The sequence below is a fragment of the Electrophorus electricus genome, chromosome 2, assembly GCF_013358815.1.
Source record: "Electrophorus electricus isolate fEleEle1 chromosome 2, fEleEle1.pri, whole genome shotgun sequence".
In the NCBI taxonomy this organism is placed as follows: Eukaryota; Metazoa; Chordata; class Actinopteri; order Gymnotiformes; family Gymnotidae; genus Electrophorus; species Electrophorus electricus.
Window position 1 is genome coordinate 32640481 of NC_049536.1, and position 24759 is coordinate 32665239.

General features: G+C 43.6%; 1 protein-coding gene across 2 annotated transcripts in view; it reads left to right on the plus strand.

Annotated features, from left to right (window-relative positions):
* The first annotated feature begins 2093 nt into the window (after positions 1-2093).
* stk39 (serine threonine kinase 39) overlaps positions 2094-24759 on the plus strand; it is a 29042-nt gene continuing 6376 nt past the window's right edge. The window contains exons 1-14 of one of the 2 annotated variants that reach the window (XM_027010205.2): positions 2094-2317; positions 3793-3905; positions 5167-5275; positions 5714-5855; positions 6500-6555; positions 7681-7790; positions 8011-8112; positions 8368-8501; positions 9015-9063; positions 9167-9232; positions 13790-13912; positions 14472-14501; positions 15590-15646; positions 17903-17964. In XM_027010205.2, coding sequence (XP_026866006.2) covers positions 2212-2317; positions 3793-3905; positions 5167-5275; positions 5714-5855; positions 6500-6555; positions 7681-7790; positions 8011-8112; positions 8368-8501; positions 9015-9063; positions 9167-9232; positions 13790-13912; positions 14472-14501; positions 15590-15646; positions 17903-17964 — 1259 coding nt within the window. In that variant the 5' untranslated portion in view covers positions 2094-2211. Of the gene's footprint in view, positions 2318-2493; positions 2625-3792; positions 3906-5166; positions 5276-5713; positions 5856-6499; positions 6556-7680; positions 7791-8010; positions 8113-8367; positions 8502-9014; positions 9064-9166; positions 9233-13789; positions 13913-14471; positions 14502-15589; positions 15647-17902; positions 17965-24759 lie in introns of those variants that run through there. The other variant, XM_027010206.2, reaches the window with a different exon arrangement.

Here is a 24759-nt window from a genome sequence, read left to right on the forward strand (position 1 = left end):
TTCTCCTGTCACTCAAACGCACAAGCGCTGCTTAAAGGTATACATACCAGTGATGGGATGGCAGCGCCACTGCTTTTTTTTGCCATTCATTTGGCCAAATCTTATTGATGCGCTTTATAATATACGTGTTATGCTAACCCACTTCATCCCTGTGCATGGGTCATTATCCTTTTGATGGTCATGTTTTAAGCGTGATACTGCCATGGTGACCATCACAGTATCGTAGTTAAGGAAGAGTTTTTACATGTTTTGAACTAAAATGAATAAACGCCACAGTTAGTAACCCTGTTTATGCAGTTTTTGAACAAGGTGTGCTTCTGCCATCAACTAGTAAAAAGGACAGCCTACAACAGTACACCGAAAATATATATTGATGTGTATGTCAAGTGAGTGTGTATATGATTCCGATGTAAATTTAGTAAGCTCTGACAATATATGAAGCCGTCAAGACTATGATGCGAACCTATGTTATTCAATCGATAACAATAATAAGCTATTTATCGCCCTCTGCTGGAGAAATTGGAAGATTTTCGGATGCGGGTTAGGGAACATAAATCTGTCTGTTTTCTTTCTAATAGGGCTAATCTTGCTCTTATGGGCACACAATGTACAAATATATTCTACGACTACTGTCCCATTTCAGTAAATGACCAATTTACTTTGCCATACGTTCACTCCTTTCAATGTAAAATAGGTGATCCTAATTTTGGGGCAAAGCTAAATAAGGTTTATGCTGCACTTACATTAACTGAGAGGGTGTCGATGCTGGAAAAATGTATTCTGTAACTCTGTGGTACTATTCGTTTGAGTATAAGATTATAAGATTGTTTTATTTTTTCCTCTTATTGCATAATATTAAAAAAGCTACATTCCAAAAGCATCATGAATGAGACATATCTGGTGCCAGAAAGTTAAAATTATTTGCAAAATGTTCATCGGTTGGTTCATGCATGCATGGTTGGTTGTATTATACCAAATCCCACTATAGCCATACCACTCCTGGTATTGTTATATGAAGTTCTGCTTGAGTAGCACAGCAGGCTGTCTATCAAGTTTGCTCCCTGGCCTTGTAGACCCATGCCCAGGCTGTTGTCAACTAGCACCTATGAACCAATGAGCAGTTTATTATAAAGTTTCTGTTCTTTTTTTTAAATTGAATTATTTGCTAAATGTTTAACATTCTATTTAACTATTTAGAAAATGTATGGTCCCCGGGTCCATTTAAGATCTCTCAGCATTAATGGAATTAAATGAATCCTAATTAAAGCTGTAAAGATGTTCCTCTGAGGTAGTTTACAATCACAGTACTGGGGAATCCATACTTTCCAAATGTTTGCATTTACCTGAAGGTATCTTGTGAAAACTAAGCCCTTGATGCGCTAAGACATCTGAGAATCTTCTAAGTAATGCAAACTAAATAAGTAATTTCTTTCATAATAACAAGGCATTACAGTTAGAGCCTGAATAGAATCTTGAACTTCAGACCTCACCTAAATTTACACACACATCACAATAATAGTTTACAAATCACTTTTATTAATTGGTAATTAATTAGTCTTGAATAGCTTGCCCTCTGTCAACAATACTGTGCAATCTTATTATATTACTTAAACTCACATGAATCACTGGATGTACATAGGACTGACAAAACACATTGGACAGATCCTACAGTTGGGATAAAGACTAATTTAACTATAAAATATGTTTGAATAAAATTTTGAGAATTTAAATTAAAAAAAAAAAAATATTTTAAAGAATTCACATATACAAGACACATCATTTGGGTCTTCAGATTCCAGTTTAAGAAATACTTATTTATAACCAGGATATATAGGTTTTTAAATATCGTGTCAAGGTGTCAAATTAGGTTGTTATAATATTCACTTTTTGGTTCTTATAATATTCACCTTTTTCATCTGTAGTCAAGTGTAAGGTAGAAAGGACGTCCTCCCCAGTATTTTGGCCATCCGTCACATTACCAAATTGCCTGGCATTGGACAACTTTTCTAAAAGGAGCAGCTATAAAGGAAATCCCACAAACATATTTCTATCATTTATATTTTGAACCGTCTCCTCCCGCTGCACATGCCGTGTAGCTCGGGCAGTGGTCTTCCGTATGTGCTGTATGTCAGTAATCTCAACCGCAGAGGCTCCTCTCTGGTCGGAGGGAGAAGTCAGCTCCCCAGCGGAGCTCCGAGCTACAGCAGCGTCATGGCGGAGCAGGTCGAGTCTCCGGCTCCCGGTCCAAACCCGCCGCCGGTGCCCACAACGAGCTGGCCGATTGTCAAGGACGCGTACGAGCTGCAGGAGGTTATAGGTCGGTAGGACATTCATTTCGTTACACTGACGGTAACCGTACTTGTGGCGCTTGTGTCGCGAATGGCGAAGAGGGCCTACCGGCGTTTTCATGCGCAGCAGCGCGCTGTCGCCTGCGTTAGTAGCGCGCCGCCGATGTGTCAAACGCCGGAGTCCGCTCACATACACCGTGCGAAAATCCTGTCCACCAGCTGTCTCGCCGTTTTCAAACAGTAAGGCTATCCGTTCTGCTTTCTAACGACACGTGTCCGTTAACGTGGACATGTGTAATGTATGGATCCATGGACGCACATCGACGTGAAGCCAGGGTAATAGCCTTTGACGGCATGTCTTACTCTTCTGTTTATGCTTGTAGCTAGCTAAGTCGCTAAGTATCCAAGCAGCACTATGATTATTGTTATTATAGTATTATTACTATCAGCGATATTATTAAGACCACTGCACTCTTAGAAACCATCTGCCCAAACTATCAATAGGCAGTTAGCTATTGACAGGCTTAGCAGTTTGTTTTGGCTTCTTATTCTGTTCTTATTCTATTCTGAAAGCTCGTTTTAAAGCAACTTATGATTTGCACCCGTCATGCCAGTGTCTATTCATTATGCGATGAATACTGTGTTAAACATTGTTTTGTGAGCTGGAATGGTCTTCGCATCGTCTGTCAAATTCTTAAGTGTCATTTGATTCACCTTTCTCGCTACTTCATCTTGGGACATACGCCCTCTGTTGGTTGACACTTTCATAATTCTCCCTGTTCATCAATGAAATTACTGATATTGTGGTTTATTACAACACCGTTTGTAACTCTTTTAAACACCGCAATAACTGCGTAGTTATAGTATATCTTGGCTCAATCCAGCAACAAACAAACAATCTTCTCAGAAAAACCCTTTCTGTGACTCAGAGCCATAAATAAGACCATATCATATCAGTCGATATGAGGGACCGAAGTGGTTCTTTCCTTTCCTCTGAGCTGCGTTCCTAAATCAGCTCCACTGGACATTCGGGGCTGTCTCCTCCTTGTCGGTCAGCAGCAGCTGACGTGATGTGTAGTGGATCGGGCGAGCAGCTGCCCTGCTTCTGTGCCTGGTGTTCGTGAGCTGCCACTGTGTGTCGATATCGATCAGCTAACGAATTTATTTTTACTATTAGGCTACTCCTGTGGTGCTCTCTGATATAACTTTCCAGATGCTGTATGTCTATAATGTTTTAAACCAAACACTAATTACTAAGAGATACCAGTGCTACATCAATAATCAAACTTTGTCAGAAAAATATATTAACAACCTGGTCTTGGGTGCTGTTTAAGTATTGACTAATATCCAACCCTGGACTTGCCATCATTGTCTATCACCAGTTTGGTCAATGGCACTGTGACAGTTTCCCCTGAATTATGGCTTGTCCTTCTGCTTTATTTAAATATTTTTGAAAGTGAAGTATATCTTGTGTAACATGCCTCTTTTTCCCTGTATTTTATAGGCAGTGGAGCCACAGCCGTAGTTCAGGCTGCTCTCTGCACTCCTCGGCAAGAGCGTGTAGCCATCAAGCGAATCAACCTGGAGAAATGCCAGACTAGCATGGACGAGCTTCTGGTAACACTGAATTAATTCCTGAACAGCAGTCATTTAATCCCTGCCACTTAAAAAAATATCAGGTTTCTCTGGTTTTCCCCTCATACAGTACTCCCTGTTTCACAGAACCGTAGATTAGATTGCGTAGCAGAGTTGATGTCAGTCACATATTAAAGTGTAGTCATAGCCTGGAATCCATGTGCTAACTGATGAACTTAACAGTTCTGGGTGAGATGCGAGTGATAAATATGTGACTAATCATTTTAAATTCCTTTTTCTCTCATCTTCTTGCCTCTTAGGGGTTTGGCTGCTAAATCTAATTTGCACCTTACATTAACATGTAGTGTGTGTATCTGTATATGAGTGATGATCTGATTTTGCCCTTGCACGTACGCCTCATACACACATTCTTGTGCTACTTTATGTGCAATATTGAAATATGTGGTGGAGCAAGAAGTCGGCCACCCGTCAGTCACTGAACTAAAGTAAACTAAAATGACTATATGGCAGGTGTAGGGAGTCCCCACATATTATTTTACTCTGCAGACTCTTCTCCTCTGCTGAGGAAAGAGTGTTCTTTGATACCCCCAGCTGTAACTCTCAGGAAACAACAGGCATGTCCAGCAGTGGTGAGGGGCTGCTGTATTTGTCTCTGCAGTGGAATAAATGAACTGTGCATGAATTCTGGAATAATCTGACGTCACCACGGTCGTGTGGGTGGGCACTTTTTGATGTCATTGGGGACAATGATTTTCTTCTTAATGCGATTATCCGCATAAGAAAGCATACTGTATTACAAAATCTTAATGTCTTGATCCAATGAGGTATGCATATGCTAACAGGCACACACACACACACACACACACACACACACACACACACAAAAACCCTCCAGGCCATTGAGACAGCTGAGGCTGACACTCTCATGATTCAGTTGTTTCCAGTTTGCTCTTTTTGTTGTGAAGCTGTGAGCCTGGAGAGATGTTTGCAATTAATGAGTCTTCTAATGTGAATCTTGTGAAGAGAACATACATCTGCACAACAGCAAAGTAGCAGAAATATGGATTTGTGGTCATTTACGCTCAGCCATTGTAAACAGACTGCATGTTACTAACTGTTGGCTTAAAGTCCTAAAAGAGGTTTCAGTGCAAATTTTCAAGTTTAATGGAGAGAGAGTACTGCCGTCCGTGAAGCCGTGCCTGTGAATTGGATTTAGAGCTCTGGTGTCCTAATCTGTGGTACATCTCTAGCTTCCCGCATCTCGTCTCCTATCTCAATTCAGAAAGAGATTCAAGCCATGAGCCAGTGCAACCATCCGAACGTCGTGACGTACTACACCTCGTTTGTGGTGAAGGACGAGCTCTGGCTGGTCATGAAACTGCTCAGTGGAGGTAAGGGCATGTCCACGCGCTCTGCTTCGTAACAGCGCGTCCTTTAGCCCCTTTGTCCTGAACGTGCCACTAGCCTCAGACGCAAACACCGGGCCAAGTGCTCAGTTCGGTCTGTCCTTGCAAACACCCCGCATGGCTTTATCCAGGAGCCATTCTCTTTCACTGTCCCAGTTGCCAGTTCACTTATGTTCTAATGGCCGCGACAGAAACCGATTGTGCACTAAGTGCTCTGCTCAGGGGAAACCTTGGGTACGCTCCTGGTATGCTTCACACGTATCAGTATCGTAGTCACTGGAACATTTTTTAATTTAGAGGACTGTTGTGAGGTCATATCGTATGACCTAAACAAAGATTAGCCAAGCGTCCTTCTGTGTCTTTGACCTTGAAGAATTTTTGGATGCATTCCAGCAGTGGTCTCCTATTTCCTTTTGTGTTTAGGGTCAGTGTTGGACATTATAAAGCACACATGTAGCAAAGGGGAGCACAAATGTGGTGTTTTGGATGAAGCCATAATAGCCACCATTTTAAAAGAAGTATTAGAGGGTCTTGATTACCTGCATAGAAATGGACAAATCCACAGGTAAGATTTTACAGACACACACACACACACACACACTCTCTCTCTCTCTCTCTCTCTCTCTCTCTCTCTCTCTCTCTCTCTCTCTCTCTCTCTCTCCCTCTCCACTGAGTGATTATTTTATTAGGTAATTAGATACACCTGCTGTATCTTACCTTCTGCCATACCTCCATTCACAATAAATTGCAAGTTGTATTCATGCAGTCATCCAGACTGCAGGCGCCACTGTTGCACACAGAGGACAGATCACTGACTGTGCCGGAATCCTGTGCCCTGTGTCAACCTTTATTGGCTTCATTAGTGTCCTGGAGTGACCTGATTTTGTCCAGAGGACAAAAGGTGCCTTTGATACACATTTATACTGTAAAGGCACTTGTAAATGTACAGCCTTAAGCGATCTATATTCATTTATATGCTCATGCACAAAATATCACCTGTTCTGTTTTCAAAACAGACCATTCATGAAAGGTAGAACCGAAAAACATGACACAATTATGCCGAGAACATTTGTAACTTTTCTGTTTGTGTGTGTGTGTGTGTGTATGTGTGTGTGTGTGTTTGGGTGTGTGTGTGTGTGATAATATGATGACTGTTGTTGAAGTCACGGAGTTATGACCCAGATATGTCTTCTCAATATTTGACCTCAGAGATGTGAAAGCAGGAAACATTCTCCTGGGAGAGGATGGCTCAGTGCAGATCGCAGGTGAGCGAGCAGAGAGTGAAATACAAGTTTACATAGAATGCAAATCAGCTTCTGCCTTTTCCCCTTCAGGTAAAATTTGAAATTCTTCTGTGTCTTATCACAACAACCCTCATGTCAGAAGCTCAGTTCGATCACAACAAAATAATTGTATTTGCTGAACAGTCAAACAGCAGGCCTAATCCAGCATAAAGTGGTTTATTGTGTACTGCACAGTTAAAATGGGATTAAAGAATTCCAAGAACTATAAAGGTTATTTATATCTCAACTTTAATTAAGCCTCTTTTGCTGTGAAAATATTTCATTCATTAGTTCATGGAGTTGTTTTGTGTATACCCAGTATGTTATTAATGAGTCTTAGGAATGAGATTTCTGTTGCATTCCCTTGGCACCACAAATATCATTGTAATTAACCTTAATGAAACATTAAAGCTTTGTTCTAGTGCGCCTTTTGGTTACATTAATCAACATTTTTGGGCACATCATCCTGTGCTGCAGTTTTAATAATTAACATTTTTCAGCATGATCCTGTGCAGGAAGACGGATCATTTTTGTGCTTTTTTACTGTCTCATCTGTTGCTGCTATTCATAAATGCTTTATGTTAAAAATCGTTGTCTGTCTGGTCGTGTTGCATTCCTGAATATTTGAAGGGTGTTGCTTCCAGAGGGGAAGGCAATAGACCAAGTGCCGGTGTATTGATTTGATTTTCTGTAACAAACTACCACTGCTGACCTTGTCTCACTGATTCATGCTTTTGAAATGGACTGTAAAAGTTTAACATTTGAAAGAAAAATTTCGCTAAATATTCCACTGAAATCCTCTGCTGAAAAACTATTTAAAATGTTTAGTGCAGCAGTTAATAAATGTTATTATGCATATAAGGCATTTAAATGTCATTTCATGATTATTAGGGAATTTTTTGAAGTAGCTGGAATTGATGAATGAGGATCCGTAATTAACATATAACATTTCAGTTAATCTATTTTAAGTCATGCTACCAAGATGAATTAAACCACTTTGTTTGCTAGTACAGTTCAGCCATTTTTGGGAAAATCTTTGAAACATTACTAACATGTACACAGAATTCAGGTTCTTCCCCTTTTGATTCTCTGAACAATTTTTTGCAGACTTTGGCGTAAGTGCTTTTCTAGCAACTGGAGGAGATGTGACCAGACATAAAGTTAGGAAGACATTTGTGGGTACCCCGTGTTGGATGGCTCCAGAGGTGATGGAACAGGTGAGACCGTTCAAGAAACTAGCACGACTGTCTCTCAGTGACAGACAAATTCACAATGACTGCATTTTCTGGGCGAGGCGCAGTACTGCCATCGGTACTGGTACAATGTTGCCGTCTTCAGCCTTTTTTTCATAATGTGCAGGAAAGTTGAACCTCACTGAGCAGGTATATCTTGTCTGACTGTGTATCTGTTATCTGTATGGGTCTTGTGTGGGTCCAGGTACGAGGATATGACTTCAAAGCTGATATTTGGAGTTTTGGAATCACTGCCATAGAATTGGCCACTGGATCTGCGCCCTACCACCGGTATCCACCAATGAAGGCTAGTGTCAGAACTTGTTTTCCTTACTGATTCAGGAAAAGGCATCTAAATGGAAAATAGATATCTGACTCCTAAGTGCTTTCCTATTTCTCATGTCAACTTGATTTGACCGGTGCAAGCTATAACAGCTTGAATTATCCGAGTAATTCTGATACAGGCCTTCAAATCTGGCTTGCTGACACATTTTTAAATTGAATGGTGGTTAACTTTAGCCATGATTAACTATATCCATGACCTTCCCAACCTCTTGTGTAGGTCCTAATGCTAACACTACAAAATGACCCCCCAACTCTAGAGACAGGCGTGGAAGACAAAGAGATGCTAAAGAAATATGGAAAATCTTTTAGGAAACTAATAACCCTGTGCCTTCAGAAGGACCCCGCTAAGAGGTATTCATCTTTTTGTCTCTTCCTCTGAAGAAAAATAGGTCGGATCCCTTCTTAGTAATGTGGTCTGCATTGGTGACATGTTGATTGGATTAATAATCTTCAGTAGCCAAATGCAATAGTGAGTTATCATTTTAGGATCTCGCTATCTTATCTTTGCGATATGCTGCTATGACGACCAGTGAATATTTCTCTTTGTGTTTCCATTTTATTACATTCAGACATAATCACCAGAGAGATCCAGTGTTGAAGAGCTCAGTGCAGAAACCTGATTAAGCTCAAATTGATACTGATAAGCCCATGACAGGAATAAGGCTCTCTAAGAATAATTAATGGCCCAGTCCAAAAAAACCCTGCCAGTGCAGTCCATTTACTCTTAGCTGTTCCATACAGTGGACCGTACTTTGATTCAGTGTTGTGCTTATATCATAATGCATAAATCCTATTTAAAAAAATATATATGATGTCTATATTATGTCCTTACTTACTCATGCACTTTTAATTGTCTCTTCACAGGCCTACTGCGTCAGAACTTTTGAAATGTAAATTTTTCCAGAAGGCCAAGGTACAGCTTCTGTTATTTATTACCCACTCCCACCCTGTTTTTCTGCTCTAAAATCACCCCCCAGCCGTTCGTCCTGATCTCCTTCTCTGCTTGCCTGTTCCAGAATCGAGAATACCTGATTGAGAAGCTGCTTTGTAAAGGACCCAACATAAGCCAAAGAGCCAGGAAGGTATGCAGTTCTTATGAATCATTCCCCTAAATCATTACAGTCATGCCAAATGACCAGGTATCGACTGACAAGCGCCCTGGAGCCAGCAGACTGCGGCGGCCTGACCTGCGCCCCTTCCACCAGGCTAGCGTCTACAGTGGTACGGACAGTGACAGATCCTCTTGGCTCAAAGCATGCCGCTCTCTCTCTGGCTTTCATGTTCATGAGCGCCATGTGATGGCAGACATTTAACGAAAATATAGATGAAACACGGTGTTGCTTCCTCGAGCTGAAATGAGAGAATATTGATGTGGTCAGTTTGGTCTTCCATCACGTTCCTCAAAGTGAATCACCTGATGTTTGATTAGACAAAAAAGTGCCTATTTACATATGCGGCCTTTTGTTAGTGCAGTGATGAGTCATGCGCACTGCACCTCAGATCACCGATCTGCGGAATATTGTGGCGATGGCGTACCTCGACCAACCACCCACTCATCCCTTCCACCATGTAGTCGGACTGTAATACACGACACGAACAACCTTTCTCTCCATAAAGGAAGTGACAAGCTTATATCGATCAACATGATTATATTACCATATATGTTATAATTTCAGTATAAACCAGGGATGCTAGTTTTATCTCATATTTTAATGCTTTATTTATATGACATATATTTTATTTATTTATTTATATGACATATATAGTTCTCACAGACCTTCTGTGTCTGGGCCAGGGGTCTACTGAAAGACCTTTTTTTTTTGCTTTCTCCCTTGTCTTTGACATTCGACTTTTTGCTTATTTTAAGTGACGACAGTCCCGGACCACTGAGCTCCTGCCCTGCCTTGCGCTGTGTGTTTCTGTAGCCTGTGTTTGCATATGCAGGCCGTCAACAAACGCAGTCAGGTAGCTGGAAATCACGTCACTCATGCCGAGAGAACGCCCTATCAGCTCGTGCATGCAGGAGAGTCTAATGTCTCCGGGTCCTGACAGGAAACAAAGACAAACGAGGCTTAATGCAGGTGCTTAGCGCCCTGCTGCGCTTAAGCGCTGCCGTTTGCATGTCAGGCTAGTTCTTGTCCAACTGCGAGATGTGCTGTGCTGGGTGGGGAGCCAATTAGCCCCGCCCGCCGCCAGCCCCCATGTGTCTAGCGTCCCCTAAGAGATGGTGATGTCACAGGAAATAAGTGAAGAGGAAGAAAACGTAGAGAAGGCATGTGGCTAAAATATTTCAATAGAAACTGCAACAAGCGCACACACGCACACACAGTTTCTGCTGTTTAGTAAAAATATATATTTTTAGATATTTTAGATATTTTGAATAAAGTACACTTTTTAATGTAAGTAGATTTATTTTAACTCATACAGGATTGACTACAGTAGAGTGCACATAAAATCTTAGTACAATACAAGTGCATTACTGTATGCCCCACAGTGTGTCATAAAGCTAAAAGCTTTGTAATCATGACACCATTGTAATAGTGTGCTATAATTGACACGGATGATGTGTGATGGCTTTCCTCTTGCCTCTGGTGGGCTTTGTGGGAACCGTTCCGGCATTCAGCGATCGACTCCTTTCAGTCAATTAGCATTAGCGTAGGGACAGAGGAAGTGGAGCTTCACGCAATCATGACTGATAGTTTTCCTGTGACGGAGCCTGTGGAAGCTTGTTAGATCTGACAGTAGTGACACTCGTCAAGGCCTTGGTATGCATTGCCAGGAACCTTTTGGGAAATGCACTTTTAATTGTAACACTGACAAGTTGGTTGGGGCACCTCAACTGAATAGTTTGAATTGTAGGCATATGAGACGGCCGTTTGGCAGTCATGGCTGGCTGGTGTCACCGGCAGATGCTGCCATCTGGGATCTTTTATTTCGTGTGTTTCTGTTGTTGTTTTACGGTGTTAACGAAACCGAATCACCGTAATCGGCTCCTCAACTGTTTTGTTTGCTCGTATGCTCATCCACTGTACGTCAGGAGTGGTGTTGTTTGGGGTGCTTTGTCATGTTGAGGACCATGTGTCACTATCACCTGGACAAGCGAAGATATGGATGGGCCAGCTCTTCCACAGGGCAAGGGGAGTGAACTTCACATCCAGGCAATCTTTTGTTTTCAATCCCCAGCGTGTAATGACGAGGCCGGCTTCCTTCATGCTTTGTGGGACGTAATAAGTCTCTACGTAGTTCTAGCTTTTTTCACAGTGAAAATGCCAAACGGTCCTGTGGAACAAGTCCTATGTTTCGGTCGCTGTAGCTTCCTGAAGCTTCTGAGTGGTTTACGTTCTGAGCTGCCTCTCATCTGCCTGGTGGATGAGGCTGGATTAGCTGCAGTGGGTAGCACAGGGGACTGGCAATGTCACCTGAGGACTCTGCAGAGCCAGAATATCATTTCCTCTCTATATTCTTCTCGCTTTTATTCAATCTCTCTTATCTTTCTCTCGCACTGTCTCATTCTCATGTACTCTCATTCTCCCCCTTTCTGACTCTTCTTTCTTTCTCTCCCTCTCTCTCTTTCTCTCTCTCTCTCTCTCTCTTTCTTATTGCTTTTCTTTGGTACAGCTCAAGTGACTTCACCAAAGCCCCTGTACTGCAGTGTTGGATGTGGGAGGTGTGCGAGCATACTGAGCAACTTATTTCCTCCCAATTGCCATCTTCTACTCCAGAGCCTTTTCTAAGCCTTAATAAAGCCTGATGTTATCGGCACATATGTTGTGAGCCGGTGACCTTGGAAAAGCAGAGTATGGACATAATACCACAAAATCAGTGCTTGACCTCGCAGTCGTAACCTTTTCACTCCTACAGACTTCGGCTTCGAAGGCCGCTTTATAGTTGAGCACAAATCTTTATGAAAACTGAGCTGTTGATATTTGAATGAGTGAAATCATCATCAGAGGTGTCGTTTCTCTGAAGCAGTATGCGTAGATGTCATACGTAGAGGTCACACGTAGAGGTCCTGACCACGCTGTAGGTGGCTCTCGGCGTAGTGCCGGTACTTGGCCAGCAGGGGGCAGGTGAGCTCTTTGGTTTGTGTTGGCGCTTGAACTCTAGTCAGTCAGTCTTTATGTTTGTCGATATAGCACAAGTTTGACATGGCGGAACGGGCATCACTAGTGCCTCATTACTTTTCACTGATAATGTTTTATAGTGGGAATTCCCAAGTAATTTGACTGTTTTGTCTGAAGTTGAGGGACTGTGTTGGAATATGATTGTCATGTCTATCCCTTGCTTTCTCTTTCACTTGTCCCTCACTTCTTTTATTGTTTACAAATTTGATTTATTAAGCATAGTTATTCTGTTTGACTTTGCTATACTAGAGACACAATAAATAAGCAAGTGTGAATAATTCTCAGTGCTGATAGCAATTATCCAGTGGGCATTTTTTGCACATGATGCACTCCTAAATCAGCGTATATGTTTCTGTGTATTTGTGTGTGGTGTGTGTGTGTGTGTGTGTGTGTGTGTGTGTGTGTATGAGAAGGCCCAGGGCAAATGGCAGTCCCATCTTACTCATATGTTTATAGCCCCCACATGTTGTTTGTGAGAATGCAGGACTCATGACTTGTTTATTTGCGTATTCTTCTCCTGAAGGAGCACAGGGAGAGGCAGGGGGCTGCCAGCCTGCTGGTGGGCTCTGGGAGACCCCCATACTGAGAGGAGGCTACGGGCGCCCTTGGTCACAGCTGACCAGCACTCTCCACTGTTCCTTAGCTTTGAGAAGTCGTCTGACTGGCTGGTGTGCGTGCACACGGGTGTGCCAGCGATGTCTTTTCGATGTCCATTCATGGGAACTGGCGCAACTTAAATGCAGCAGTGTCTTTGGAGTAGGTCTGCCACCAAAGATGAATTTCAATTGGATTCATGTTAAGGTTAACTGGATAAAGGAATAGTTTTCATTGGATTTTATTCAGCCTCATGCACACAGCAGCCGTGGGCGAATGGGAGGCACTGTCCAAGCAAACCTGGCCTGGCCTGGTACAGCAAAGTTAGAAGGCTGTGCGGTTTCAGTAATCTGGGGAGCTGTTGTGGTAGTGGTAAACATGTTACCACTACCTAACATGACGTCTTAATTGCTCAACTAGGGAGCGGACTGACGTAATGTACGCCTGACTCAAGATTTAATACACTTTTGTATTCATTTGGGAAAATGGCGAGTTGAAAAGACGGAAAACTCTCAGCTTGTGGTCTTGACTATACACCTATAAATTGGTGTTATGCCATTAATTCAGACTCTGACTATATAGATTTTTCTGACAAAGGGCCATGAGTTATGTTTTAGCATATGCTAAAAAAATATAGCATGTTGAAAGTTACCAGAAATGTAATCACCCTGGCTGAGTAATTAATTTAGCAAATGCAGCTGCTATAATCATACTCCATTTGTATAACGTAATACATACGTTTTGAAATGGAAGAAGACAGATTGAGATCTTGTTTATTAATGAACAGGTATACAATATTGGTGCTGATTCTGGATGTAACTGTAAATAATGTCAAAAACTGAATGAATTTCTCAGTGACTGCATTGAATGACGGGGTCGTGCGAGTTCACGTTAAGGTGAGAACGTGTGTGTCATGCTCAGGTGAGGCGTGTGCCGGGATCCAGCGGTCACCTACACAAGACGGAGGACGGGGACTGGGAATGGAGTGACGACGAGATGGACGAGAGGAACGAAGAAGGCGGGGCGTCTGTCAATCAAGGAAGGGTGGGTGTGGTATCTTTTGTTGTGCGTTGCCTTCATTATACATATAACATGAAAAGGTTTGAATGAATCAAATGCATCCATTGCATTACTTTTGCTTCACTACATGGACACTGTGAAGTAAACCTGCGTGTGAAATCGCAGCATATTTAGCTCTGAACTAGCGTGCATTCACTGACAGCAATGCATGTTCCATATTGTCTCTTGACACTTTACTGTGTGTTCATTGGTTTGTCCACTTGCACGAGCCTGCTGGCCAGGGCACACGGCACCGTCAAAGCTGAGATCACTCTTTGATTGGTAGACATGCGACGTATTACTCGCTCATTTCAAGTCAGAAATAAAACTCAAACACCCTCCCCCTCCCCAATCACATCAGAGCGGTTGCACAATCACCGTGCGTTAATGAGCCTGGAGACACATTGCGTCTGTGTATTGTTTATTACAATATTCAAATGAGCCAGGCACTGATTGCACTCCTACCCAAATAGCTACATCTGTCTGTCATACTTTGTGGGAGAAAGAGAACATAATACAATCCTGTTTGCTAATTGTGTTTCAGTCACGGAGGGTCAAAGACGAAATCCAGCATGTAAGTAGGAGTTCCTTCTCCCAGTTTATTACCTCCTTTTAGGTTAATGTATGTCAGCATCAGTGCATAAAGAGGTATAAGATGAATTTCGGTGATTATGATTATGCAAACATAAACAGAAAGCGGATCAACACACTAATGGTCTTTATAATGGTCTTTATAATGGTCTCTCTAACGGTCTGTCTAACGGACCATGTGTGGTCCTGACCCTTTTTAATTAATCACCAAAGCATTGTTTTATAATGTAGTTACGAGTGTCAGGGGACTGCATCGTTTGTCTGATGCCGCATTAAATGATGTAGCAATATAGCATACTAGAACACAGTGGACAAACTGATTATTAAAGATGGTATAGAACTCTCAGAGCTTCTTCTCCTGTGACTGTGTGAGTTTGTGTATGTGAGTGAGTGTGTGTGTGTGTGTGTGTGTGCGTGTGTGTGTGTGAGTGTGTGTGTGCGTGTGTGAGTGTGTGTGTGTGTGCGCGTGTGTGAGTGAGTGCATGTGTGAGTGTGTGTGCGTGTGTGTGTGTGAGTGAGTGCATGTGTGAGTGTGTGTGTGCGTGTGAGTGTGTGTGTGCGTGTGTGTGTGTGTGTGCGTGTGTGTGTGTGTGTATGTGAGCGTGTGTGAGTGTGTGTGTATGTGAGTGTGTGAGTGTGTGTGTATGTGAGTGTGTGAGTGTATGTGAGTGTGTGTGTGTGTATGTGAGTGTGTGAGTGTATGTGAGTGTGTGTGAGAGTGTGTGTGTGTGTGTATGTGAGTGTGTGTGAGTGTGTGTGTGCGTGTGTGTGTGTGTGTGTGTGTGTGTGTGTGTGTGTGTGGCTGCTCCCCTCCCATCTTACCCAATAGATTAGAAATCTTTGGGCTTTGAATTACCTGGGGGGGAAGAGAGGAAGATAAAAAGACAGAGAGAGGGAAGGAAGAGAAATAATGAAAGAAAGGGCAGGAGAGAAAAGAAGAGGGCAAAAAGAGAGGGAGAGACAGAAGAGAATGAGAGAGGGTAGCGAGGGGAGGAGAGAGGGCAAACGAAGAGAGAGAAATGTTTCACCGTACCTCCTTTTTACTCACTGCTGTTCGTTCTGCCTGTGCAGGGGGAGGTGAACGCCAACAGCGTCCCCACAGAAGGCCTGTCTTCCCAGCATCCCCAGGTGAGCGCGGCGTGGCTGAAGTGGATGTGATTTGTCTTGATTCAGTAACCCCTGTGCCCTGTAATGAGCGCCTGTGCCGGCTGTACAGGCCTAGAGGGAGTCTTTTAGCCTCAATAACTCAGGGAAGCACACTGACCCGTTGCCATCTCACCATAGCTAGGCTGTCTGTTACATATAGAACAGCCACGGAGGCTTTTCTCCACTCAGGTTCTCATCTCCATTCCTCTCATTCTCATTTCTCATCTCTTTCTCTCTCTTGCTCTCCTTCTGGCTCCCTCTATCTCTCTTCTCCCTCAAGATCTGGCTTTACTGCGTGAGGTGGCTATATGGCTAGAAATGTTTAAAACCCAACCAGAAAAAAAAACAAGCAACACATTGTAAACTGAATGTGGTTTGCTGATTAACTAGTTATTATTGTCTGAAATGTAAATTCGAGGGGTTAACACATCGTTGCCTCACTGCTGATATTTCTGTGTATGATGGTATAATCAGGTAAAATAAGTTAAAGTGGCCTGCAATCAACTTCAAAAAGCCTCTTGGTTTTGCTGCTAAGCAACGGGTGTGTGTGTGTGTGTGTGTGTGTGTGTGTGTGTGTGTGTGTGTGTTCAGGGTAAGCTTTCAAATCTGGTTTGCTGCAAGCTTTAGGGTTTCTGGTTGAAAACACACAGGAAGACATGATTAGGATGGTATTTGAGATTGAGGATAATGATAATGATAATAAGTCCAGATTCCTATGTGCAAGATAAAGAGCAAAACAAAAAACAAATAACAAAATATTAGAAGCAAATAATAAGATATTATTATATAAAAGACTTTGAATGTTATAATACCAAAACAACAACAACAACAAAAAACGTTTTTACACTGTGAAAAGTTTTGGACAAAAACTAATTTGCAGTGAACTCATTTATTAGTGCAGTGAAACAATTAAGTTAGATCATTCATCAGAATTTATAAAACAGATCTTTTTTTTAGCCTGACTGAATGTCCAGTGGGATTGGCACAGGTGCCTGGGCTTTGTTTGGCTTCTCACATTTACCAGTCTTCATTTGTCTATTGTCTGAGCGAAGAGACATTTGCCTGTTTGCACTGTTTGAGTAAATGTCAGTGTCGGCATCCCAGATTCACCATACCAAAGCAAGAGAAATGGTTTGACACACAGACCTTTCATCTATGTTAATCCAGCTACGTTAGTCTTGTATAACGCGCTGTAGTGCTAAGCCTGCTAAAGGTGAGATTAAAAATAACACCACAAACTCTCTCTGGCCTATATGAGAACTGTTTGTTATCTGTTTGTTTGTTATGGCTAAAAACACAGGTCTTTTTCTAGATGCTTGTTCGTACCTTTGATGTTACTACATTTGTACCGGACAGTTAGAAATGTTCTTACGTGAACTAAAAACAGCTTTATGTGTATCAAAAAGGCTTTTACCAAAGTGTGCAACCCTCCTTTACAGGCAAATTTTAATCATTTTAATTAGCTAGACTTGCCAAAAATCGAACTCAATCTAAATTAGTGCTACTGATGTGTTCAGACACATCCATAAAGTATGTAGAAGCCAAAGAGACGATGAAGGGGATGTCTTCTCTAAAAAGCCATTTTAATAGCAGCCAAGGATATTTCTTTTCGAGGGAAGTGATTTGAGATACTGCGAGTTAAAGCCACACCCTGTAGGAACTGCTACAACATAGCAAGGGCATTTTTTTTTCTTTTGGTTCTGCTTTAATAGCAGGTTAGTGACAGGTTCTGTATTTAGTTATTTATTTACTTCTCCTTTTGTTTCTTTCTCACCCCACATTTCTTTCATCCCTAAGATGCTCTCTCTTTTTCTCCGTGATACATTTCCATTATATGAAACTGATCTGGAATGAACTCCCGGAGGCATACAGTTCCCACCGAGTAGAGGAGTCGAGATGTTTCACAGACCCGGGGGGGGGGGTTGGTGGGGTTTTTTTTGCCTTCAGAATAATTTGTTCCAAAACAATCCTGACTTTACCTTCTGCATTTGGCAGAATGCTTGTTACATTTAGATGTTTTTGTGTCAATACACAGCAAAATCAGCTTTGTTAAGTTAACACCTGCAGTATTGACACCCGTGTGTTCGGCTGGACAGGAAGAAACATCCGAAGTGTTTAGCGGTTATGGATTCTGCTGTGCAGACCCCACTTCACCTGGTGGTCCAGTAATGGGTGGAAGGTGAATAAATTGGATGTTTTGCTGTTACGATGTAACTGATGTTTATATTTTTTGTCGAGGTTGAACCACTGGAAAAGAGCCCAAGCTTTCAGGGTGCAGTAAACATGGTCCTGAGGCTGAGGTGAGCAAAGCACTTGTTTTTCCATTTTCTTTTCCATCAGTTCTTAAAAGATGAGAAAAAAAAAGTACTCAGGCATTTTGGCTGTCTGAAGTGTCCTAATAACTGTCTGTACCTTGTGCGCTAAAGAGAGAGAGAGTGTGTGTGTGTGTGTGTGTGTGTGTGTATGCATACTGTACGTGCCTTTTCAAACGACGCCTCTTAGTTTAGTTCAGACTCAGAACCACCAAAAAATGCCAGCGATGTCTGTGCCTGGATAAGATGGATGTCTTCCTGTGGGCAGAGAATGCCCTGTAGCTCTGCTCCGATACCATCTGTCCCTCAGACTTCAGTTACAAAAGTAAAGACCAAAAACTGCTTTCAGATCAGCAGAGGCGAAGTGCTGTCGAACAGCCTGCCCTGCACCACGGGTCGCAGGAGAGTGCGCCGAGTGTCGAGCCCTTATCACTAACTAATATGCGACCTGTCACGCATGTCTCCATGTCTCAGATATAAGGTAGTGAGCTCAAAGCAGAACATTTGATATGCACATTTCTTGTTAGTATGCAGCTGGAATTCTTTCTTTTTTTGTCTATTATTTAATTCAGCTCGTTTTTCCAAGTGATTAGCCTCTGTCTTCACATCAAAATGAACAGCACTTTGAAATCTCTGACTCATATCATGAACCACACCGTGCTGTATAAATCTGGAATTTATTAGCATTCAGTTGGCACACAGAGAGATAGCAGTTTTTCTATATTTGATAAGATAATACGTGATATAAGGGAGCAGGGCTGAGGCTTAGGACAGGAAGGCAGTGAGAAAAGAGAGGTGGGGGGGGGGGGTCGTCTCTGGAGAGGCCAAATTTATAGTTATTGCACTGAATTTAGATCCTCTTCATTTCTGTTCAGCTCACTGCGAGTGTAATTTAAAGGCCTGAGTGTGAAAGCCAAAATCTACACCATCAAATTCTCATTACAGCCCCAAATGTACCCAGTGTGGAATCTGTTAAAGGAAAATCTCTCCTGCACACACACACCTTAACACACAAAAGAATACAAACGAGCAGGCAAAGGAGTACATGCATATCACACCACATATTCACACACAAACACCTTTTCAGAAATAATAGCCAATTAAAAAAGACAATATATTATTGGGTAGCTTGTTCCCAGCAAATCTGGATACATATACTGAAACACACACACGCACACCCATACAAAGAAAAAGACACAAAAGAATGTTTTGGAGTGGTCTGTTTGCAATGAAGCCAGATTCGTGGTTGTAGTATGCTCTGGCCTTCTGTGATAACAACATTCACTGGCTCCTCCCAAAGCTACACACACAAACAAATGCACATAAGCAAACACTGCTCCTAGACTTTCCTCCAGTATACAAATAATGCCTCCAAAGACATGCAGACCCTTCACTGCACAGAGCCCCTACACTATAAAAGAAAGCCAACTGTAAGTGCTCAGGGGAAGTGTGATTATTCCAACCTCTACATGTAAATGAATGGACTTGGCATGCTGTTGTTCCCCTGGTTACTGCTTCTGCTCCTGCCAGACTCATGTGCAGACCTATGGTTCTGCCTCACTCCACATAAAGCCAGTACGAGACAGGGATGGCCCAAGATCAAGGACCTCTTTAAGGTCTGCGTGTTGGTACAGGGATATGCTTGAGTTGGAGTTAAGGTACTCTGTGATGGTGGTGTAACGACACACATTTTTTAAGTTTTTATTTATTTATTGTATTAAACATTCTACAGGGCGTCAGTCGTATACTTCACCGATCAGTTTAGGTCCTCTTCATTTTCTTTCACCTCACTGTCCTTATGCAGCAAAAGAACTGGCCTGAAATAGCGCAGCTGAGCAATGAACAATACAGAAGTCTTAACAGCCGTATTCAAACCTGTTATAGCACATAAGAGACACTCAGAGGAGCCCGAGGGGAGTGTTAGTAAGAGGTGGGGTTTTGATTAGAGACGGTGATCAGAGATGCTCTGAAGGTCAGTTTTCGAGCGGGAATGGAGTGTCTAGGGAGCGTGTTTGAAGCGTGTTCGGCGTGCGGTGAGCTGCACGGCTGCACCTGGCGCCGGCTCTGTTCTGGCTCGTCGCCTTCCGCTCATCAGGGCCCTCGACGACGAGTCCAATAACTCAGGTGTGGCGGAGCAGAGACGGCGGAAGCACGTGCCCCGCCTTAGACGTCCGCCAGCCGCGGACTTCTAACGCACGAGTCCCCGCGTGGGCGGTAATACACGAACGCCACCGTAAGCGCGTACGGGGGGAGCAAGCTAAGCGGGTCTAATTCTGCGGTTTGTCTCCCGCTTTGCGCCGTTCGGCTTCACTGGGATCCAGTAACGGCAGGCTCGGGCGCCGATTCCCCTCACGTGCGCGCTCGCGCTGCTGTCGTCGGCCCCGTTTGCGCTTCCGCTGACGCAGCCGCACGAATCGCGCTCAATGGGTCTCGCCGAGCTCTGTCACCTCCCATTAGCCGTCGAGCCGGCGTCTCGGCCAATCGCTTTTGACGGCTTTTGTGCAAAAATATGATGTGGACGGTTCCGTGGCGGCGTGGGGATGATGTGCAGAGCTGTTTATTTGCTCCTGGTGTACAAGCAGCTTTTTTATGTGGCAGACGGCTGGCTAAGCATCACATTACATTTGATGCGCTCCGGTGATACCTTTTCTGCACAGGGCGAATTACATTAGTCGTATTTCACAGATCAGGGATCAGCTGGAAGTGTTTTTCTTTCTTCCCCCCCCCCCCCCCCTCCCCTTTTGACTGGTGTTTCTCCAGCACAGATCCAGCATATTGCAAGTCAAGTGAGTCAGCGTGCGCTTACAGGGATGTGTTTGTTTAGCGATGTTTAGTAAACAGTTTTAATGACAGTAGGCCTCCAGCACTGTGACCTCTCAAAATTAAACATGCTGGGACCTTTTTAATCTTTTAATTTCCTCCTTTCTCTGGATTGTCATCATTAAAATGGCCTGGAAAACTTTTATGCTTGATTTTAAATGACCATTCCAGTAGAATGTGAGTAAGAGCTTTGCAGCAGGCTGTTTGGAAGTTGTCCTTAGATGTCAGCTTGGAGTTGAATTCTAGAGTAAACGCTTTTCAAACTGATTTCCAACACGGGGTTATCTTTTGTGCACACGCGCACTCCTCTTTCTCTGTCCCCTGGCTCCCCTTCCATCAGCCATCTCTCTTCACTGCGCGACCCGGAGTCCACCCTGCGCTGACAGAGGTGTCGCGGTGTCGAGACAGCCACACCTGCGTGTCAGACATGGGTATTTTAGATGCCATGGGCGAGGGAGATAATGGGAGAGAGGAGGCGAGAGGCTAACGGAGAGAAGATAAGGGAGGGAGGGAGGGAGGGAGGGCACAAGGAGGAAGAGAGATTAAAGAAGACGAGAAGATTCCACGAGGACACGTCATGAACTGAATTGCGGGTTCTTGTGATCAAGGCACAGGCACGGGTGACTACTGCTCTGCGGGATTAAGGTCAGGCCAAGAGTGTGTGTGTCAAGCAGGCAGTCAGAGTCCCAGGGGGATACAGCTAATAAGAGCTATGGCACTTTGGCAGGAAGTTAGAATTCCGAATCTTGGCAAATTGTGTTGTTTTTCTGTTTATTTCTATTTATTTGTTTATCTGTTTGTTTAGTTTTGAGCTCCGGATATTTCAGTACAAAACCGTTCTCTGTGTTGTAGACAAGTATGTAGGTATATTATTATGAATAATTTTTATAATAACGCCAAAGTCTGAGGGAACTCGTAGAGTGTGAAAAGAGTTGCAGCCACGTACACATACATACCGCATCCACGTCCCACCTCAGACGGCCCAGTCTCCATCACCCTGAATATATGGGGTTGAGGAACGGCCACAGGGCTTAGACGTTGACTTAAATGACATTCTTCGCTGAAAGTTGAAATAAAAAAAAACAAAAAAAAAACACCTCTTTGAGGTTGGACTCTAAGGTTGTAAGGCTGCTACATTACCAAATAGATGGCTGCTCTGCTGGGAAAAACAGCACACACTGATGGAAGAGAAACAATTAATTGTGCTGGAATGATCAATTGAAGTTTTTTCTCTCTAACCCTTTGCAAATAAAGTGGGTAGTGGATGGCGGGCGGGAGGTTTTCTCCTGATGTGCTCTTGCTGCTGCCAGGCTCATAGTAAAGCCCTGTTTGGCACAGTAGATAAGAAACAGAGGCGTGGAGGTTTGGGGCAGAGGCACGCGGGCACAGGCAAGCCCAGAGAGGGGAGAACGGCGAGCAGAGATCCAATTTCTCGTGGAGCAGATTTAGAAATCTCCCCACCTGGGCTGTCCCAGGGGCACCCGGCTCATCCTCCTGTCTCCATCTGGATTGATTGGATGGCGAACGGCAGCAGGACATTCGTCCTTTCTCCTGCCTTGGCACTGGGAAGGCTAGCGCAGATATCAAGAGGTCCAGGTTGTTCTCTCTGTTTCTCTCTCACTCCCTCCGTCGCTCTCACACCTGTCTGTCTGTCTGTCTGTCTGTCTGTCTGTCTGTCTGTCTGTCTGTCTCTCTCTCTCTCTCTCTCTCTCTGTGCGTGAGTATGTGATCGAATACAGACAGAAACTTGACCTCTTGGCGAAGAGGAAATCGGTCTGCACAGGAAATGCGGTGTGCGGCTTCTTCCTACACCTTCACACCTTCCACTAACAGCAGCTGCACAAGCGCAGCAACAGAGCGGCTCACTCCCTGCTCCGATGTTAAATATATCTCACCCATTTAAATGCCGCAGCAGTTCACACCGCACACCTGAGTGTGTGTGAACACGGCTGCTGTGATGCCGTTGATTCCACACTACTGAGAAAAAGTTCCCACAGTTTTTCAATGTATATAAACGCCTTTAACAAAAGCAGAAAAGGGCTGAATTGTCAGACTGCCCTCTGGGTATGCCAGTCAGCGCTGTCAGTGCAGACAGCTCCATCCGGCCTCCTTCCGAAGTCGGAACATAACAAAAAAGTAGGTGGAGATTTTACCCACCAGTTCTGCTGCACTGCTGATCCTCACAGCCTGGCCCTGTTTATCCCCATTACAGTGTAACCCACTTCTCGCTCTCTCTTTCTCTCTCTCACACTATCTGCCTCTCACTCTCCCTTTTCCCTTAAATAGATAGATTGAGATGGAAGCGTCAAGGTTCGTAAGTTAGTCGTGCCTGTGACGGACGTTCAGGCGCCTCCTCCTCCTCCTGCCTAATAACAAAGTGCTTTTCTCACCGTATCCCTCCTCTGCCCGCTGACGTCGCCCGCACGCCCCTCCAGACAGCTGCATACCCAGTCCTCTAACTGAGCGACGTGCTGCAGGAGTGTGCTGGTGAATAAAGACGGGGGTTAAATCTCCCGCGTGCACCTTTGGAAAGCGGCTTAAGTTGCAGCCCACACCGCGGTCCGTACTCGGACGTGCATCGTCGACTTGGAGCCACGACGGGGATTCATGCCGGCTCTGAGCTTCACGACTGTCCGTCTTAACGTCGTCCTCATTAAACTGTCACTACAAGCGTTGGACTTACGTGGGCAGTGTCAGGGGATATTTTTCAAACTCACATGAGATCAGTAATAAGTGCTGTCAGCCTAATCTGGGATTGGAGGAAATTAAGCTAATGCAACTGTCAGTCTTCCGAATCAGACCAGTTGGCTGTGCAGCACAGCTGGAGGGAATGTTTTTTAATAGTGATCAGTGAAGTAGAACACACACACACACACACACACATTTGTAAGACTAAACATAGGACAATTAACTGCGTATATGTCTCTGTGTGTGAATACAAGTATCTCACTTACCCGTTCTTCATATCAATGCATTAATATACACTTAGCAAGTGTTTTGATGTACTTGCAGAGGTCTGTCTGCTCCTCTATTTGGGACATGGGCTAAAAGTAGTTTGGTTGCCAGGGACTTGGTATGGATTACGTTCGAGCAGTGTGTACCGTGCTCAATAGCCAGACGTCCAGTTTCCTCTCTCTCCCCATTTTTAGCCCAGTCGAGCTAATGGACACGTGATAAAAACCGTCATCTATTTGAAGACGGAGGATTGATTAAACAAGTGGAATAAGGTGTGCTCCTGCTTGATTGGAACGACGATCTTCAGCCACCCCCGTTCTTTGATTAGACAGCCCTGACTCGGTCGCTGTCGTCGCCGTGACTCTGGGCATGCTCAGTAAGTGCACAGCTTCTCAGCGTAAAGTTCTAAAAGTGCTGAGGAGATCCCACATGGTAATTAGGTGCTGCGCAGTGGTAGTGGGTGAAATCTGATGCCAATTCCACTGGGGTGGCATAGCAGAAGAAACCAACAAAAAATTAGCTTCACATGCCGAACAGAGCATAGAGGAAGTGTAAAAACAGTGTCTCTGTTAGCAGAGAAAGAAATTTAGCAAATAGAAATGGCTGTTGCAATGAGAGGAGAGCGATCAAGGGAGATCAACAGTGTAGGATGCACGTGACCTGGTTGCTTTTGATCATCAGCCATCATCAAGGCGAGGTAGGGACATGCAAAATACCGATTAACACGCTTAGTTGTCTGTTCCAAGCAGTCTGTTTCCTGTGTTACACTGCAATTATTCAGTGTGTGCCATGATCGATTAATACAGGAAGAAACATTTGAGCAATTCTTTCTGACTGCCAGTGTAATTGTTTTCTGAAGTAAATATTATTTCTTGTCATTTTAGGGCCATAACAAGTCCAGACACAGTCCTTTGCAGAACAGTGAGTTATGAGATCTCCTTCCAGTATTTAGCGAAAAGTAGAATATTTCGTCATCCGCGTCTTCCGGAAGAACAGGGGCTTCAGTCA